Genomic DNA, 19931 nt, shown 5'->3' with positions numbered 1-19931 from the left:
GCATACCGTAGGGCCTTTTTTGTGTCTAAACGTGTGAAAGATTGAGGCAATGCTGTTACACGTGTTTAGGAGCTGGTTTGGGCAGGAGCTAATTAAAACCTGATGGGCGTTAACTGAAAGCAACTTAAGATTGCTCGTCGTTCACGGAGGGCACTACTTTAGGGTCGAGTGAATCCCCCGTCCGAAGTCAGCCGCTGCAACGATCTTGACGCCCACGCTTCACCGAAAACCCTTTCTTCTTACTGAGAGGCGCGTGTCCCTTTAAGAAATCAGGCTGCGGTCTCTGTTCCTCCCGCCCCCAGGGAGTTGCAGCCCAATCCTAAATCAAGCACCCTGCTCAGGATTGGCCCACCTTACCTGCAGTCCCCGCCTTTCTTTCTCCCCGCCCCCAGCCCTTCCAGAAGACCCATCGATTGGTGCGGCTGCCGCCTCCGTCACAATGCTCCCCTTCTTTTGGATTGGCTGCTTGCTCCGTCGGCGTCTTTTTCTGCCTCTTGTTTGGGGAAGCTGGTTACTTTCGAGCTCCCTTGTTACATACATGGTGTCATGTGAGCGGCTTGCCGCGAAGCCGAGCGGGAGAGCCAGGCGGCGCCGATCGGGACGGGAGCAGAGGCGAGTCGCCGCCCGGGGGAGAGCGGGAGGTGGGTGCTCCGGCCGTGCGGGGTGCAGGCTGCGGCTCTGGCGTGCGCGCGTGACCCGGTCGCTCAGGGGAGCCAAGGCACAAAGGGCTGCAGGCGGGCAAGGAACAGGAGCGGCGGGAGAAGCCGGGCTCCTCGAGGGCAGGCGGCGCGGAGGGGGCAGAGAGCTCGGGAGAGGCGGCGGTGCTCGGAGCGCCCTGCGTGCTGGAGGCGGTCCGTGCTGGAAGGCAGGGAAGAGATGCGGGGAAGTCCTTTGGGAGGCACCGGATGGCCGGGGCCGTCTTAGACCGGGGTCGCTCCTTCCAGGAGTGAGTTCTTCTGATAGTTCACCCGAAGTTAAGGTGGCTCTGCCTGCGAACTCGGACCAAGCTTTAAAATCCAGAAGACTTGATTCGCATCCTGCACCCGCGCGCAAAATACTGCTGGTTTGACTTAGAAAACTAAAAACACAACCAGGTATACCTCTGTACCTGGTGTTTTATGATGCATCCGTGCAAAACTTTTGGTAGTGAATTTTTTTTTCTAGGGAATTCTGGAAGGGAGCATCTTTCATCCCCCCCTCCCCACTTTTTATCTTTTTCTTTTAGTAGTGATGTGTGTGAGAAAGTACGTTTTTATGGAACAAGCCCCAGGGTTCATTCGCACTGCACCAGGCATGCTTGTTAAGTGCTTCTTTTTCCTTTTAAGTGAACGTCTCTTTCTTCAGTCAGAGGCTGCAAATACATTTTGAGAGGAAATGTAGGCTATTGAAGAAGATTTGCTACTTTATCGATTTGTTAAGATGCGTACTTGTGGTTTTAAAGGGAGAACTGCTCGCTGCATGGGTTTATAAAATAATCCAGGCTCCCCTTTTTTGATTTCCCTGGTCTCAGGAGTATAATTGAATGCTCAGAGGAGCCTTAATTAGGTTCATGGATTGCTGCTTTCCCACAGTAAATTTTGTTCCCCGTCTCATATTGGTACATGAGACTCTCTCCTGATCTTGTCTTTGTCTGCTGTGCTTAGACAAAGCTGTAAAATCCAGATGATTCTTAGCCGGTTTTCCTATTGTCCTATTCATTTGAGATGTAGTCACATAAGCTGGTAGAGGGTTGAAGAATCCATTGGGGTGACCTAGATCAAAGATTATTCTCCGTGGAACCCCAATAATTGGAAGCTCCAGTGTGGCTTGCATATGCCAAGGCAGTGTAGTAACCTAAAATAATGTTCTGAATGCTTTTAATACAAAAGTCTCAATATCACTGTTTGAATAAGAGCATCGCTGAACTTGCTTATCACATCCAGTCCTTTTAAAACCCTGCTTAAAATTCAGCTGCTGCAGCAGCAAACAATGCTTCTTTCTCTCTCTGGGCACCACGCTGGTAAAAGGAAATTCGGAAAGTGGCACCTTCAGAACCACGCGGTTCTTAAGGGTCTGCCTTTGTGAGCAGAAGCAGCTGTTCCCAAGTCAATTTAGACACAATCACTTGCTATTTTGGCTGCCCTTTTTGATGTTTGTCCTTCCTAAGGACCATAGAACTTTCCCTTTAACAGCTTGGTGGCAAAATTGAAAGAAAAACTGCTTTTGCAGCAGAGTCAACCCTCTAATCCTTCCCTGCTGGGCTTTTGGGTATCCATTTTCTTAAAAAGATAATTGGGTCAATCCGCCTTAAAAAAAATCTTGAGCCTCCATTGTGTGCTCAGAAGACTCTTTCCCTCCACCCATCTTTGTATTGCAAAGGATTCCTTTTTAATCCCTTTTTTTGGCCTATCTAGTCAACCTTACCTTCACAACCATGTTGGACTATCACACACATTCATTGTCCCTAGCCAGCATGGCCATGGAGAAGCCTGATAGATCTAATAACAGCCTTCTTACAAAATCTGTACACTTTATTTTAAAATGATGATCAGTGAGAAGAAACACTAAACTCTGTTCCTTTTCTTTTGATCTTTCTCTGGCCATTTATACCTTGCCCATGAAAAAAGGAAAGTCTAAATTCTGCACAAAGGCAAACTGTATAGCTTATAGACTACAAACGTATGCAAAGGAGGCAGATAGGCCTTCTTGCCATTATTTTTCGCAGCTGCTAATGCATTTTTAATTCTGATTAATTCTGCTAGTTATTGGACAGCATGGACTGCTTGAAACTGTCCCTTCCTTAACCATTGGAACTCTTGTTGAGCAGAGTTTTTACAAGATGTCACTCACACCCTCTAAATCTTATTTGCAGTCATGCGAGCTAAAAACATATGATTGTTAAAATCAAAGCATTCTCAAAAAGCTGCCTACTATGGCTTTTTTGCGCTTGAGCTGAATGCCAACAAACCCACAGCCCTAAGTTTCTTCCATGATGTGCAAAGGTCCCAAAAAACTGCATTACATAAAATGGTACAATTAAAATATCATAATACATAAACAGGATAAAAAAATATATGTAGTCAAGTAAAAACATTAATATATTAAAATCAGTGCAGTTAGCATAGATGACTTAAGTAGTACCATAGGTACGATGAAAAATAAAAGTTTTTGTTAGGCTCCTGAAGCTCAACCAGCCTGATGAATCTCCCATGACAGAGCATTCAACAATTGGGGTGCCACCACAGAAAAGGCCCTTCTTGCAGCCTCCCCCTTAAATTCATAGGAGGGCCTCTGTTGATGATCTTAGACAGCAGGCAGGAATATGTGGAGTAAAGTGCTCCCTGAGGATGCTGTTCCAGGCTCTTTCTGGGAGTTGAAGTCCAAAACATTTGGAAGTCTATCTTCTGTCCACCCTGCTGCAAGGAATAAATTGGTATCTGGGTCTGGAAATGAACAGGGAAGCAGTACTGTAATGTGGTCTGGGTAACCCATTTTGCTCTAGATTGAACCTGGGTTTACAGGAGATGCTAAGTCACTGTGTCTTCAAAACCATGGCGGCTTAGCATCTTTTTCATCGGTCTTTTTTATGGTTATGAAGTCACCTTGACAAGCCATGGGCTTGTGGTGAGGTCCTGTGGCCACCCCTGGGCTTAATATGCAGTCCGCGCCTGAACAACAAAACAAGCCCAGAGGAAGACCAAAGGCCTGCAGAGCTGCTTGGCAAGAAGTGGGTCAAAAGGCAACCTCTCAAAGTGCCCAGGTGGCACTTTGGGCAGATGTTATTGGCTTCCTTAGTCCCTGCTGAATGCTTCTGCACCTGGGGCGAATGGTGGGCAGCGAGTTGTGTTGGCCGGTGGAAAAGAGCCATCCGGTTGGTCAGCCCCACTGCTGCAGAGCAGCAGGTGCAGCTTGCGGGGGGGGGGGGGAGCAGTAGAGGGCTTGCCTTCCTTTTCCCTGCCAGCTGTAGCAAGGGCTGGACACATTCACCTGGGCCTTCTCTTGAGGACAACCTGGAGGATACAGCTTGCCTCCCTTGACTGGCAGGGGGAAGGCCCAGGAGAACCTGAGCCCCTGCCTGCCATGCTGACCACCTGCAGGGCAATCTGCACAGTAGCTGGAGGCATGTTCTCCTGGCCCTACCCATAGGAAGTGTCAGTGCAAGGGTGGGCAGAAGGTAGATCTGGCACCACTCTCCGATTGCTGGGAGGGGGTGTGGCTCTGGGTCAGAGCACCTGTACTGCATGTAGAAGCTTGCAAGTTTGATCTATGGCATCTCTAAGTGAGCTAAGTAGGAATCCTGCCTGAATCCTTGGAGAACCATTGCTGCCAGTCAGTGTCAGCAAGTGTGAGGCAGCTTCCTATATGCATGCTGGCAATATATTTCAAGGATTTCTGACTCCCTACTGTTAACATAATAGCAACTCTACCCTGCTCTAAATTATTATTATTACATTGCATTCATATCCTACCTTTTTCCTCTTCTGAGGGACCCAAGACAACTTAAACAGCTCCATTTTATCCTGCAACATCAACCCTGTGAGGTAGGTTCGGCTGAGAGTGAGTGACTGGCCTACAGTCACCTCATCAGCGTCGAGGCTGAGCGTGGACTGGATCCCAGGTCCCCAGTCCAAGACTCTTTCCACCACACTGCACTGGCTTGGTTGTACTGCTGAGGAGAACTTCGCTGGGGAGGTGGGAAGGGAATGAGAGAATCAGGAGTGGAGAAGGACTGTGAGCTGCATTCACATTTGGTGCTCAAAACAAATCTTGAGCTGGGAATTCTTTGATTCTCTGTCTCTCTGGACAGAGGCCAAGACTCTGTTTAAACTTAGGTCTTGCAAAGGTGACCTCTGTCCACTCCTGCTTTTAGGTGTTAAGAAGCACTCCATGTTCTTGCTATAGGTGCTAGGCTAGTGAAAAAATCACAGCCAAGAAGTCAGGGCTTTCAGCAACATCTCATCATGTGAGATCAAGGGTCATGGGCCTTCTGAACATGCTAATCTGTACAGATTGAGTGTCCATCAAGGGGCAGCACCCTAACCTTGGAGATGTGAAGATGCCAGAAAATTAGAGAGATATCTGTACTCTTTTCTGAATTTGCTTGAAAAAAATATCTTTATCTCAGGATAAAACAAAGTGCTCAGTTTCCTTATTTTCCCCAGGGTTTTTCCCACACATTCACGTCTCTGTCTACACTGTACACATTCAGTTGGCTAGGCAAACAAAGCTTTTGAACATTGGTTCCATGCGTACAGCTGTGGCACACTTTCTAAGGTTAGCATGGGACATTTAGGCAACAGTCCAAGGCATAGTTACCTGAAAGTAAGTCCCACTCAAGAAAATGGATGCAGGAGGGCATTGTGGAGCACCTGGCTGTGTTACTTTAACCATTCTCATTGCATTTGTGTAAGGTAGCTTGCTCTTTTCTTCCAACACTGCAGATGTGGGGGGATCAGCTTGTGCTGCCTCCCCCTCCCCCCTTCTGAAGGCATCTGGGAAATTCATGGCTGGGATGAGGTTTGAATGACAGAGCTGTCCCAGTTAACAGCTTCTCTGTCAATGTACTTAGCTTGATCTAGTTAAATCATGAATGGAGTACCTCATCTTCATAATGCACCACCAATTTGCTGGTCCATCAACCTCTTAAGCAATAGAGGTAGGAGCAAGTGGAACAAGACAGACAGGATCTGGCTAAAAGTAGAGATCAGCTGTGATTAAGCAGAAGCTTGTATGTTAGTTATGCTGCACTTCACAATCCAGCTTTTGTGACAAGATAACCCAGATTTTGTTCCAAGAAACTGTAGATTCTGCAGCTTGAAGAATTTGTGTGTGTCACGTTTAATTTCTTTTAGATGACTATTCTAAAGATTTATATTACAGTAGAGATGTGATGGCCCAGAAAAAACAGGAAGAATTAAAGGAGGGGGGGAATTGGGGGGAGTGTTGAAAAAATTCAAGATGTTTTCCCCTGGATTTTTCCTATGTTCCTGATGCTTCATATCATTATATTCCACTTTTCAGGACATCTGACAGATGATAGCAAACAGTCAGAATAATTGGACATATTAAAACCACAGAGATTAATGCTTGTTGCAGGGGAACTGTCCCCCACACCATTTTTTTTTTAAATTCTGGAGTGTGGGGTGGAGAGAAAAGTTTGTTTTTAAAGTATGCTGGGCTTTGTCTATTCAGATTTTTCCAGGCCTACATTTTTTAAAAAACAGCTAAAATAGTAAACATGCGAAGGCAGAGCAGCAACAGAATAAACCCGGCCTTTCAAAGGGAAACAAAATGTAATGCAAAAGATAAAGTGCCGAGCGTGCACGTCCTCAGGAGGAGACTTGCTCAGATGCTGTGCCACAACCAGAAAGGTCCTGGTTCATAGATAGCCGAGAAGTCCCTGCCAGCCTTCCAAATCTGCTGCCCCCCACACTTGAAAGTGGGAAAGACCTTTGCTGTACATGAGAGTGTCTGCATAGAAGCCCCTGACAGTCGATTTTGAGGCGCTGGCAAGACCTGTGGGGGAAGAAAATCACTCTTTGAGCACTTGGCATGGAGAAGGACTTTAAATGAAATAGAGCTTAGAAGAACTTGACCTCTTGGCAGTTCCAGTCGTTCACACCTCCTGAACTTTCAGCAAGCACTGCTCACCTTCTCAAACTGACCTCTTCTGAGGACTAGAGGCATGAATTATTTAAAAGTGAATGGTGACAATTCTCAGGATACTTGCGGGTGCATCGAATGTCATGTCGAATTGTCCGAATAATTTGAACCTGGTGATGCAGAATGCTTCCACAGCATGGCAGACTGGGGTGACCAAGAACAAGACTGCAGGAGATCTAGGTTGCTGAGAGAATTCCAAACGGAACAGGTATGGTGGAGGAGAAATTTTTTCTCATCTCTTGCCAGAAACAGTCTGTTGCCTCTTGTTTAAAGGGGTGCAGGAGTTAGAAGGTCAAGTGCAGATGGCTGTTCTTGAGATTGTTCCTCTCTCCTTTTTGTGGGCTGCCCCAAAATAGCTGCTGCCTTGGAGGTTGCGTTGCTCAACACAAGCCCTTTCTGCTGGAAATGTCTGCAAATGTCTAGCAATAATCTGTTGCATCAGCCCCCCTGATGTGACCTTTCACCACGGTCCCGTCAGAGTGCCTCTGCTCATCAACCTTACATCCCCACAGTGGCTTTTAGTCCTGCTTCAGCTGGCAGGCTCTCCTGCCGGGGCTGGTCCGGTCTTTTTGCCTTTTTGTGAGACACTAAGCTGTTGCAACCTGCCTGCTTGCAAACATGTGGACGCTGACAGCTTAACTTGTCAGCTTGGGGTCAGCCCAGCTTGGCGCTGGAGCCTGTAGGCAAGTGTGTGCTTCTGATTTATGATGCAAGGACCTGCAAAGGTCAGAGTGAAACACCGCGGACTCGTGTCGTGCTCTGCTAACCTACAGCCCATGCAGTCCTGTCATGCGAGGCGGCCTGAAGGGTCGAAGGAGTCTGTACTGCGTGCCTTTCTGAGCAGGGGTGCTGGGCATCTTTCTCATTCCACTGTGCTGAACAGCGGGTTCACCTGGCATGGATTTTCTCCACACATTTGGAAAACTGCCCGGCAAGGGCACCCTATGAACACCTCTGAAAAAGAGTCCCCTCCACCAACCTTATAATAAATGGTGTACTGATAAATTGTGGTGTGCAGGGGCCTCAAGTCTCCATCGCCTCTAGCCCAAGGAAAGTCTGAAAATCCAACCAGCTGTGCAGCCCATATCCACCAGCCAGCTGTGACCCTTTCCATCTCCACCCGAGGTGAAGCCAGTGGATTGTAATTGCTCATTCGAAAGCAAGTTGCTCCCAAATCTTGGCTTTACACCGGGAGTCGTGCACAATGACCTGCCTTTACTAGAACGTCCATTTTCTCAGTCAAGCTACTGAACAGATTGCATCTAAGCTCAGAGGGGCAGCTGACCTCGGTATTCCTGCTGCTGTACTGGTGCAAGACATCAGCTTGATGTTCTTGGCTGAGAGTCCAGTTTGTTTTGATGCAAAACTGGGGAGGCAAGCCCAGTATGTCTCATTTGCCCCAGTTGGAGTTTCCTGCTGTGGGACCATTTTGTCTTACGTTTGGCTTCCACCCTAAAGTGTAACGATGGCAAAGACATGAGTTTGCTGTCTGCACAAGAGATCAGCTTGCAGCTCCAGATCCCAGAGTGTCCCCACTGAACGACAGTGCTCTGATTCTCAGAGTGGGGGAAGGAATCATGGGCAGTGCCGTGTGCATCTGCTGAAATATATCATGTAAACGTCCAGAGAGCCATGTGGCTATGGGATGGTATACAGAAGTGTTTAAGTAAATAAATAGTGGTGGCCAGTATCCATTTTGTACCTATAGATTTTTAAAAGTTTATCAGACTTTATTTATTTATTTGACACATTTATATGCCGCCCCCTTCGCAAAATGGCTTCCAAATGAATAAATAACTATAAATTTACATTAAAAATCTGGGAACATCCCAGCATAGAATAAAATCAATAAATACAATCAAGAATTAAAATATTGTTTAAATAAAAAGGTCTTGGCCTGGCGCCGAAAAACAAATAACTACGGGCTTTAAGGGCTGCAGCCAGAGCAGTGACTTGGTTGTGCTTAAAAGTGCTTGAACAACCCAATAATACCAGCCCATGTAACTCACTTGGACAGAAGCGGCTGTGTCCACACCCAGACATGCTTAAAATATAAGTGGGGAAACGCCCCTGCAGCCAAACCAAAACCTGAAATGCCTTTCACAAGCCACTGGACAAGAGTGGCTTGTGAGAGGTAGTCTCGCTAGGTCCATTTTTGACAGCTGGCCTTCTGTTGACATTTTCCTCTTTAGCAGTAAGTGTTTGTAATTTTTATTCCTAAGAGTTTACTGGGAGGGGTATTTAGTTACAAATATCTATTTGGGAGCAGCCTGCCATTGTGGCCCATGGAGAAATGTGTTTCTGCAGAAAAGGCCTAAAGGATGAAGTTTGGCTCCTTGACATTTTAAGGAGATCATTTTAAGGAGGAGGCCAACTGCCAAGAAGTCTCTTCTCCTCAGAGCAAAATTTGTGGGGATGCCCGTCTGGAGACCGCACAGGTACTCCAGAGGTGGAATGTGGCTTAGGCACCTTGTGAAGATAGAAATGCAACTGGAAGTAACAAAATGTTTGTTTATCCAGGATCCAGAACACTGAAGTAAACTATATACAAGATCCAAAACAAAAGTGTGTTCTTAGATTATTAAGATTTTTAAAAATGGGATACCAGTATTTTTCTTCTTCCAGATGCAGGGGCACAAGAAGTATCTCCAAAGGTACTTCCGCAACACCCAGGAAGCTGAAACCAGGCAAAATGCTTAGCTCCACACTTTGATTCCTAAGAAAGCTTGAAGGGGTGTGTGCCTGCATCCCTCCCTCAGATTGGGTTGCCAGTAAACACACTAAAAAGCAGGCATGAAAGATGGAGCTGTGAAGCAAGGAGTCCTTGGTTTGCATCTCACATTTGCCCTGAGTTCTTTCAAAGATCCTAGCCTAATTGCCATCCCCTCACCGTCCTTCCTTCCTCCCACAAACCAACTTGGCTACAAGGTTTTTACAAGTATTGCTGCTAGAAGCATTGAAGCTCTTGGAAGTGGAGCACTTAGGCTAGGGAGGAGGAGGGGTAGCAGTTGCTAAATGCCACCAGGATTTTTGTATTACCTGAAATCTGGTGCGTATGGGGTCTAGTGGTGAGAGTGTTGGACTGGGATGTGGGAGATCCAGGTTCTAGTCCCAACTCAGCTGTGAAACTCACTGGATGATTTTGGGCTGGTTACAGAATCTCGGCCTGAGCCACTCCACGGGGCTGTTGTTGTGAGGATAAAATGGAGAGCAGGAAGCTTATGTGCCCTCGTGTGCTATCGCACACACGTACATGTGCTTGCAGAACATTGGGTGTGCGTGTGTGCATGCACACACACAGGTGGGCACTGAAATGTCAATTAAAGGGGATGCTGACAGAAAGATTTATCCTCTTATCACTTCTGTATTTGTCATCTCCCTTCCAGCTTTCTCAGCAAATCTCCACTCCACTCCCCACCATCCCATCTTGAGCAAGTTGGTTCTTGTCCAGAAGTTTGATTCCAGGTGCCTTCCAACCCCAACCTATTCATCCGTGGCAATTTATGCGTATAATTAGATCTCACATTTACAGAATGCACTGTCCCTTGAGTCACTCTTCGAACAGAGAGGCTGCTGATTGCCATACGGGCAGACAAGGGAAGGCATGAAGGACTCCCTCCCTCGCAAACGAAAAGGCAGGCGAACTCACTCAGAACTGGTGTCTGGAAAGGAATCTGCTGTTAAACAGCAGGGTCTTGGTGGGTTTTTTTCCAGATGCCATATTTGCATCTTACCAATAAGACAAATCGGTGAGTCAGATTTCTTTCATCATTTTATTTCACTTCTGACATGAACATGAGGGTGTGAAAGTCAAAAAATGACAAAGCACCCATCTGCTCTTAAAATATGGGTGCAAAGCAGATACCGTTCCATTGAGCTGCCGAGGTCTCTGGTTCGCCCCTGTGCGCCCAGGATCTGCCATGTTGTGGAGCATGGACTCAGTGGTTCAGCATGGTACCATTTGATTGGAGGAACTCTGCCGTCCTCTGTCACTCCCCACAGACTCCCCTGGTCTTGTTGATCTGAGTTGTAATTCCCGCAATCGCTGGGTGGGGGAAACACATTTTCCCAGCAAAAATGTATTGCAAGGTAAAGTCTTTGGCCCAGTGAAGGACCTGCTCCAACAGCAAACACTTAAAAATGTTTTATTGATACAAATCAACACAGATTCTTGCAATGCTGGCTCTCCCTGGGGGTGTGACTGCTGGAACCATCATGAAAAGTGTCTACACTTCAAGATTTACTGATTCAAAACTGGGCAGGAGAGATCTTTGGTCTGATCTGGAAGGATTCATCTTCAGATGAGCATATGGAGCTTTATGTCTTGTAATGTTTTGGCAAAAACTGCCATGTCTGCAGGTCTGCCATCCCTTGGCGCCTCAGTGCCACGTCTGTGTCCCTCTTACCTCTGCTTGTTTCTGTGACTCAGAAACTGCCATGGGAGAGTTTACAGCGGAGAGGCAAAAGAAGAGCTCGTTCCACCTTTTGCTTTCAAACTGTAGCAGTCAGTTAAGTTTTTACATGGTGTCCAAATCCCTGAGCCATCTGAAAGGAGTATAAGAAAGTATGAAGGCCTTTAAAGGGGTCTGCTTGTAATGTTGGGGGAATAAAATCGGTGACTTACAGCTCCCTATACAGGCCCCAGTGTTTATTAATGTGACTGGCTGTCTGTGGAGAGATGTGTATCTAAAGTAGTGCCCGAATTTGCATGTCACAACAGCCCACTCTGTGAATAAGCCACACAGAGTGGCTTGTTGCTGAAACAACCCACAGTGTGTCTAACAATGAGATGCACTGTGGGTTGTCCCCACTCCTTTCCTCTTGAGCTTTCCCCAGGCATCACAGGATCCAGCAGCGTTACCTGCTTGTGATCGCAAACTCTTTTGCCATCACGGCATCATCTCCCGCCTGCTTACCCACCAGAAAGAAACCTTTTGTAGAGTTCTCTTTCTGCAGTCTCTGATTTGACAGGCAGTGACAGTCCCTTCAAAGTGTCCAACTGGCATCTGAGTCAGGAGCATTGGGTTCCAGTCCCCACTCAGCCATGGAGCTCACGGGCTGATTTTGGGCCAGTCACAGATTCTCAGGCCAAACTACCTCACAGGGTTGTTGTGAGGGCAAGACTGAGAGGAGAATTATGTAAGTCTTGGGAAAAGGCAAAAAAGGGGGGGAGGGGGCATATGATAAGTAGGCATTTTTTCATTTTCAAAAAATCCGAATCGAACTTGTGTGAAATGTTTGCGCATCTCATTTTGCGGCTCACATTTTGCGTGCCAAATTTCTCACATCTTTGCTCAATTTCCAATACTTCAGCAAATGCTTACAGTGGATGTTGTCGTGGCATGAACACAGCATGCGCCCTGTATGGCTCCCTGAGCAGCTTCTGGTTTGGCAAATATGAAGTGCTGTTAGAGAGCCACGGAGGCCAAAAGAACAGGCAGCAGCCTCAGGGCATGGGCTGAGCTTTGGGGGCACGCCAGCTCTTTCCCTTTAACGCCCTGTTCAGACATGTTCTAAACCCCTTCCTGGGGAGAACTGGGTAAAGATACATCCATTATCTCTTTCCTGACCTCCTTTCTGCTGGTGTACCTATAAATAGGAGTGAAATATATAGTAGAAAAAAGGGCCCTGATTACACCAATGCAAAAATCCAAAGAAAAGTACTGGAGAAACTTACCATAATGCAGGATTCTCCAGCATGGTAGACTGGGAATGATGGGGTTGAAGTTCAGCCCATCTGGAGGCACCAGGTCAAAGGAGGTAGAACCAGACCAAGAAGGGCACTTACCTTCTGTTGAACAAGTCGTCCTATGTGCTGCTCTGTGGTAGCAGCCCATGGTGCACCGGGGCTTGCGGGGGGAGGGGTGCTAGTCCTCACTCAGCACTGTGTGACTCTGGACCAGTTGCTGACTCTCAGCCTAACCCACCTCACCAAGTTGTTGTGAGGATGAACTGGAGAAGAGTGAGGAAGATTGTGCAAGCTGCTTTGGGCTCTGGGCAAGAGGGAAAAAGTTGGGGTACCCATGTGATAATGGCATGCTTGTCCGCTTCTCCAGGAGAGAAGCTACATGCAGGCTTTCCACAGCCAGGCCTCTTGGCATGATCCTGTGTGTGCTCCCCCCGATATGCATTCTGCACTGGGCTTTTCCTCTTCCCCCATCTCTGCATTTTTTTCGGAGACTTTTGCTACCCTCAGCTAGTGGCAATCTGATGCAACATGTTTGTTTGTCTTACAGTGAGTAAATGCAGCTCAGGTATGGTGATTGACGTTCTGTATAAATAGCTGATTTAACCCCCCAGGTAGTCAAAGCAGCTGAACTCAAATATTGGATTGGGAAATGTTTGGGGTGGAGAGAACAGTTCAACCAAGTGTCCTTTGTTTGGGTTGAATGTTCTATGCAAGCAAAGGCAAAGCCTTATCCAAACACACTCTAAGCTTTCTATGTAACTATTCTAAGATGTCTCAAATGGCATATACTTCTTTCATCATTTAAATTTTAATAATCAAGGCATTGAAAACTATGACCATACTAATCTAAGCATGCCCGAAGAGCAGCGTGCATATTTCTACTTGCTTGCTAGGAGCAGCCACTCAGAAAAGAAGTTAATTAAAGCTTCGATTTGAATCCATTCTGGTTGCCTGGTTTTGATGTGTGCGGAGTTCATTCATTATGTCAGGGATGGGCAGAGTTCAAGATTGTAGGCCTACTTTACTTTTTTAGAAGAATCCTAAAATCTGCCAAGACTGGTGTAAAAGGCACATACCCTTGGAATTAAAGAGTTCTGAGGCCAGACAGTTATTTCCAGTGCCAGAACTGAATTGAGTTTGCAGTCCTGTAACATAAAGGGCCAGTCCTAGTTTCTCAGAACTATTTCAGCAGTACTATTTTAAGATGGAGGTGGGGAAAATCATTTTGTTACTACTATTTTGCAACAGATAGAAATCAGAAATCCTTGCTTTCCTGAAGATCATTCAGAGATCTACCCTTTCTCTGTCCCTGCACTATTATGTTGCTAACTCTGAAGCAGAGCGCTTCTGCAAGCCACAGTAGTAGAAAGGCACCTGGAAGATTCCTCCGGGCACCCTGCCCCCCGTTCTCCCTGCCCCAGGTTGCTCTTCACTGCCTCTTAAAGCTTGCTCAGGGTTGGTGGGTGCGTTTAGCTGCTGCTTGGGAATATCTATCTGGAGGGAGGAGGAGACGGAACACCCTGCCATTATTCTTGTGTTCTTATTCTGCTTTGTAATTTTATTTCATCTCTCCTGCACGTTTGTCCAGAAGAAGAAAAGTCTTTCCCTCCAGCTAGATTTAATTCAGCCAGAGACAAAGCTACCTGGGCAATTTGCAGCCAAACACAAATGGGGGCCGCTATTTACCTATTTGTGTGGGTAAATAGCTTTCAGCAAGGGCCTGCCAGAGCAAGTGCAGTGATGAGTGGAATCCAGAGGAGTCAGCTGAGAGGCAGGCGAGCAAGATGGGTTTCCAAAGGCAGGTGACCATGGAGCAAGAGCAGCTGTGATCCCCACAACTGAGCACAGCTCTTTGGCAAACTTCCCGCTTTCTCCATGTCACATTTCATAAGCCCTGCATCAACAGGTTCACCAAGTTCCAGAGCTGTTTCAGCGCTGTAATTGCAAGTTGCTTCTGTGGGCCCATCTGAACTGGGAAGCACCGAGCAGACACAGTGGACAAGTCCCATGTGGCTGCTCAACCACAGGACTGCCCTACCTCGTCCGCCAGCAGTGCAGCCTTTTGCTCTGGTGTTGTCCAGCACTGAACTTCCCTGCCTGCCTGCCTGCCTGCCTGCATTTTGTCTTTTGCAAGCTGAAAGGCACACCCTAGGCAAAGGTGCAACTAAATAGTTTGACTTGTGTTGTGAGCTGCCCAGAGAGCCTATGGCTAATAGGGCACCATATAAATTGAATGCATACATAAAGTAATAATACAGTGGAGGCGAGTGCCATGACACAGGATGGAAAGCTTCCCAGTGCATAATTTTTTCACGGCATTTTTTCCTAATTTTGATAGTAAAAATGAATGGCAGCCAATCACGAGCTTGGCTGCTCAGTACAGATATTTCTCAGTCAGGTGAAACTAAGATGCAATGACAGCAAAATTGAAGGTGCTGCTTTGTCCCTTAATCTGAGTGAAGGAGAGTTTTATTTATTATATTTACATCCTACCTTTTTTCCTTTCAAGGAACTCTGGGTGGCTTAAATAATTTTCTTCTTCCTCTCAGTCTTATCCTGACAGCGACAATCCTGTGAGGTAGGTTGGGCTGAGAGACTGTGACTCGCCGAAAGTCACTCAGTAAGCTGAGCGGGGGCCAGAACTCAGATCTCCGGAGTCCCATTCCCACACTGGCTCTCTTGAACGCTGCTGACATGCAGAAGCAGTTTTCAGCATGTACCACTCTCTTGAGTTTGTTAAAGTTGGCCAAGCTGTGAGTCGTTATCATTACCTTCTTGCTGCCTTAAATTTAAACAATGCAGGCAAAGAATGCACTCCTGGGTTGCTTTTTCACTGATGTTCTGCTAAAAATAGCCACATTTAAATTGTAGTGAGGGTGCAGAGTGGTGAAGCTGCCTTTAACCCTCTGAATTTAGAGGGTTGCACGCATCCTGTGCAGGTCAAGAGGAATCGGAGTGTCACCTTTGTGAACCTCACACTCCACAAAACATTTAAATGGCCAGTTTAAGCCAACTAATGTCAGCACTTTGCAGGGGGAATGAATGAAGACTGGATATGTCATACCTTGCTGGTCCCGGCCTCCTCATCTAAACCCTTCTCCAAGGTTGCCAGTGCAGTTCTTTCCACGCCAGTTGTTAGGGGAGGAGGGGGCTCCAAACAGGGATTTCCAGCTCTGAGTTTTGTAGCTGTTTCCAAAAGCTTGTTGCTTGCTAAATACAAATGAAACAAGCTAAAGGAGAACAACTGCAGGGCAGCAGAAAAGTTTACAGTGTGAACTGAAATGTTTCTGGTGCAAGTTAGCTTATTTGCATTGGGAATTTTTCCAGTACATTTCCCAGTTAAAAATATTCTGGAAAATCCTCATTGTTAAGCAGGTGTATACTAAATTTGCACAATCTACATACTCTTTCCACCCCTGGGGTCCAAGAGGCACAAATCTGAGTCAAATGCAGAATGGTGGCTTGGAACGAGTTTAGATGCAAAACAATAATTCAGAGGTGGAATCTATCCACCATTCTGTTCTTAAGCTTCTTTTGGTTTATCTACTGTTGGAGATTTGGCAAGACATTTCCCCCTGAAACTAGAAGCTCTTCCATTTGGAAGAGTTCTGAGTGGCCTACATTACATTCTTTTCCCTTTGTTCTTACAACTTCCCTGCAAAATAGACTAGGGTGACCTGATTCATTTTCTGGCTGAACAGGGATCTCAGCTGAGGTCTCTGGTTGACTATTCTAGGCATGCTATCATGCTGGCTCTCACTGTTAGCAGGATCCGGCCACTATCCATTTGTTTTAGCTTTACATAGGTGGGGCTGCATTGCTGCACTTAGATGGACGAACTGTACTTTCACACTGGAGCACGTTGCTCATTCCGCTGAAACTCAGGCCTGTTCTTGTTCACTTCTCTACAGGCAGTGCTGCAGCCGTCATGTCAGTCAGCGTCCATGAGAATCGCAAATCCCGGACTAGCACTGGTTCCATGAACATCTTGCTGTTCCACAAAGCCTCCCACCCAGACTGCGTCCTGTCTCACCTCAACACCATGAGGAAGCACTGCATGTTCACTGACGTCACCCTTTTGGCTGGGAATAAGTCCTTTCCATGCCACCGGGCTGTGCTTGCGGCCTCAAGCAGGTATTTTGAAGCAATGTTCAGCAACGGCCTGCGTGAGAGTTTGGGTGATGAGGTGAATTTCCATGATAGCCTCCACCCAGAAGTGCTGGAGTTGCTGCTGGACTATGCTTACTCATCCAAGGTCATCATTAATGAGGAGAATGCAGAATCCCTCCTGGAAGCTGGTGACATGTTGCAGTTCCATGACATCCGAGATGCTGCTTCAGAGTTCCTGGAGAAGAACCTGTACCCTTCCAACTGCTTAGGAATGATGGTCCTTTCGGATGCTCACCAGTGTAAAAGACTGTACGAGCTATCTTGGAGGATGTGCCTGGTCAACTTTGAGACAGTCCACAGGAGCGAGGAATTCAACAGCCTCTCCAAGGACACGTTGCTGGATTTGATTTCCAGCGATGAGCTGGAAATTGAAGATGAAGAGAAGGTCTTCAAGGCAGTCATGCAGTGGGTGAAATATGACTTGGAGAAGCGGAAGCCTTTCCTCCCGGAGCTGTTGAAGAGTGTACGCCTTGCCTTGCTGCCTTCTGAATGCTTCAAGGAAGCCATGACCTATGAGGCTCTGATCACAGAGGAGGAGCAGAACAAGCAAATCATGGACGAGGCCCTTCAGTGCAAGCGGAAAATCCTGCAGAACGACGGGGTGGTCACCAGCCCCTGCGCGAGGCCCCGCAAAGCTGGGCACACTCTGCTCATCTTGGGTGGGCAGACGTTCATGTGCGACAAGGTGTACCAGGTGGACCACAAGGCAAAGGAGATCATTCCCAAAGCAGACCTGCCCAGCCCCAGGAAGGAGTTCAGTGCCTGCGCCATCGGCTGCAAGGTCTACATCACTGGCGGGAGAGGCTCGGAAAATGGGGTCTCTAAGGATGTGTGGGTCTACGACACAGTTAATGAGGAGTGGTGCAAGGCTGCCCCGATGCTTATCGCCCGGTTTGGGCACGGCTCTGCTGAACTAGAGCATTGCCTCTATGTTGTTGGTGGTCACACTGCGGTGGCTGGTGTCTTTCCTGCCTCTCCGTCTGTCTCACTAAAACAAGTGGAGAAGTATGATCCAGTTGCCAACAAGTGGACCATGGTAGCCCCCCTGAGGGATGGCGTCAGCAATGCGGCAGTCGTCAGTGCCCGGCTGAAGCTCTACGTCTTCGGTGGAACCAGCATTCACCGGGATATGGTGTCCAAGGTGCAGTGCTACGATCCAGTGGAGAACCGGTGGACCATCAAAGCCCAGTGTCCCCAGCCCTGGCGCTACACTGCAGCCGCTGTCCTCGGCAGCCAGATTTTCATCATGGGCGGAGACACCGAGTACACGGCGGCCTCTGCCTACCGCTTTGATTGTGAAACAGACCAGTGGACGCGGGTCGGGGACATGACGGCCAAGCGGATGTCATGCCATGCGCTGGCTTCGGGGAACAAGCTTTATGTGGTGGGTGGCTACTTTGGGACACAGCGATGTAAAACACTGGATTGTTACGACCCTACATCAGACACCTGGAACTGTATCACCACGGTGCCCTACTCCCTAATCCCCACTGCATTCGTTAGTACGTGGAAACACTTACCGGCCTGACGGTTGTATGCGGAGAATGGAAGAACCTAAGGGAGGTAAGAGTTGCTGCTGTCACACATCACTTCTACACGTGGCCTGTTTGGGAGAGAAACTGCAGCAGTTCGCAAATACAGAAAATTTGGGAAACCCTGATGTGTGTCTGCATGACTCTCTTGCTTTTGTGCAGTAAACAAAAGGTGTCTGGAACAGCTCTGGAGTGCCCACAGGCTCAAAATGGGCTGATCTCTGACTAAAGGGGCCCACATCCCTGCTCCAGATGCTTTTCCTTAATTTTAGGGGCAAGGGGACTACATGTTTGCCCACATTGGCTTTATGTGGTGGAGGAATCCAGGGGAGAGCCCAGCTCTTAGTTTGTGGAGGAAAACTCCCCCCTTAAAAAAAAAAAAAAACTTGTAGGACTTTATAAAAGTGACAAGTAGTGTTGTGATGAAGTGCCACAGAATCTGTTCCCCTAGCATTTGTGGAACGAAGGGTGCATAGCAGGCACATAACAGGAGAGGGCAATGGTTGTGCAGGGGGGTCACACAGGGCTCGGTTCCTGGTGCCAGGGAAACACTGGGTGCATTTGCCAGGACCTGGAACCCACAGCTGTGACCAAGAGTGTGGGGAGCCGAGTCCAGAGAATTCAGTAGATTCTCTCCTCCAAATGCATCTCTCGCATCTCTGCTGACAAGGATGCCAGTCTGCACTCCTGGTAGAGGGAACAAAGAGGCGCTACAAAGAGTAGTGTAAGAAAGCAAAGGCCTGTTTTGCACTGGAGAGCCACGTGTTTCTGTGGGACTGATCTGGCAATTCCCTGCTGATGGGTTTGCTGCACTTGCTTCCACTGTGCCATGTTGCCTGACAGCTATTGCAACCACATGGACAACTAATGGACTGCCGCTTGGCTATTAAGTACTGTGCAAAGCAAGTGAGAATCCACCTTGCCTTCCTCTTGGGCTGCGGAGCGCTTAAGAGCTGCTTTTGCACTGAAAATTAATTGTATATCACACAGGTGCATCTGCTTATCAAAACAGGCTCTGGGTGCATGTCAGGTCAATGCTGAATATTTTCATAATTCATATAAAGGCCAAGTGTTTAATTTTCTCAACAGTGAGGGCTGTACCCTGGGAAAGCTTCTTAACAACTCAGGCGTTATTATGAGTGCCCTTTTAATGCCTCTTGGTTTGCAAAGTTTCTTTAGTGCCGTGTTTGTGGTTTTCTGGGATCTTATTAAATCCCAGCAGTAAAGTTGTCTGTATAGTCAAATGCCATGATCTTCAAATGCTACTGAGATTGGAACATTTTGAGCTGTAGGGAAATAAATCACTGACTCCAAAGGCCACCAAGTCCAAGGATTTGGAGACATCAGGAAGGAAAACACGTAGCCAAGACACTTCCTATTGTAAGAAGCGCAACTACTCTTTGTTTGCTGTGTCACAGGTACTTTGGGTGGCAACAGGTTTGACACATTGTCGGCCTGCAGTGCTTTCCTTATGGAAGAGGAATGAAATTGTCCTGTTTTAGGCAACCATAGAAGAGAGTCTTTGAAAGACAGTTTTGGGCAGTGGTAAGACAGAAGGCAGATATGCAGCTCCTACCCGACCAGCAATCAGGAATGCTGGAAAGTGATGTCCAAACATTTAGAGAGCGACTTTCTTCTTTCGGGTATCAACCTAAAAACAGAACCAGGTATGAGCAGTGAACATGTAGCTAGAAGGGATATATTTCTGCAAGCAATCTGTTTGTTTAAAAATCCTTTCTGATATTAGTCAGACTTTAGCCATCTTCTTGCCCGCAATGGCTTCCCGTGTACCAGGAGCCCTTGCCTGTCGCAAGGGCTGACCCCACATCAGTCTGAGATCCAGCAGCAGCAGTCTGAGATCCAGTCTGCAGTCCAGCAGCAGCTGTACCATAGCCTTC

At 47.3% G+C, this 19931-nt stretch overlaps 1 protein-coding gene across 10 annotated transcripts in view; it reads left to right on the top strand.

The window, feature by feature from the left end:
• Positions 1-19931, top strand: part of KLHL25 (kelch like family member 25) — a 116536-nt gene that overhangs the window by 88555 nt on the left and 8050 nt on the right. For 7 of the 10 annotated variants that reach the window (XM_044444977.1, XM_044444972.1, XM_044444976.1 and 4 more), the window contains one exon: positions 16243-18064. In XM_044444977.1, coding sequence (XP_044300912.1) covers positions 16260-18029 — 1770 coding nt within the window. In that variant the 5' untranslated portion in view covers positions 16243-16259 and the 3' untranslated portion in view covers positions 18030-18064. Of the gene's footprint in view, positions 1-519; positions 642-9992; positions 10392-16242; positions 18065-19931 lie in introns of those variants that run through there. The other 3 variants (XM_044444968.1, XM_044444971.1, XM_044444969.1) reach the window with 3 other exon arrangements.

Source organism: Varanus komodoensis, unplaced genomic scaffold (genome assembly GCF_004798865.1).
Source record: "Varanus komodoensis strain SLA01 unplaced genomic scaffold, ASM479886v1 scaffold46_3, whole genome shotgun sequence".
NCBI classification, from domain to species: Eukaryota; Metazoa; Chordata; class Lepidosauria; order Squamata; family Varanidae; genus Varanus; species Varanus komodoensis.
The sequence above is the reverse complement of the archived record's forward strand: the minus strand, read 5'-3'. Positions and strand labels throughout refer to the sequence as shown.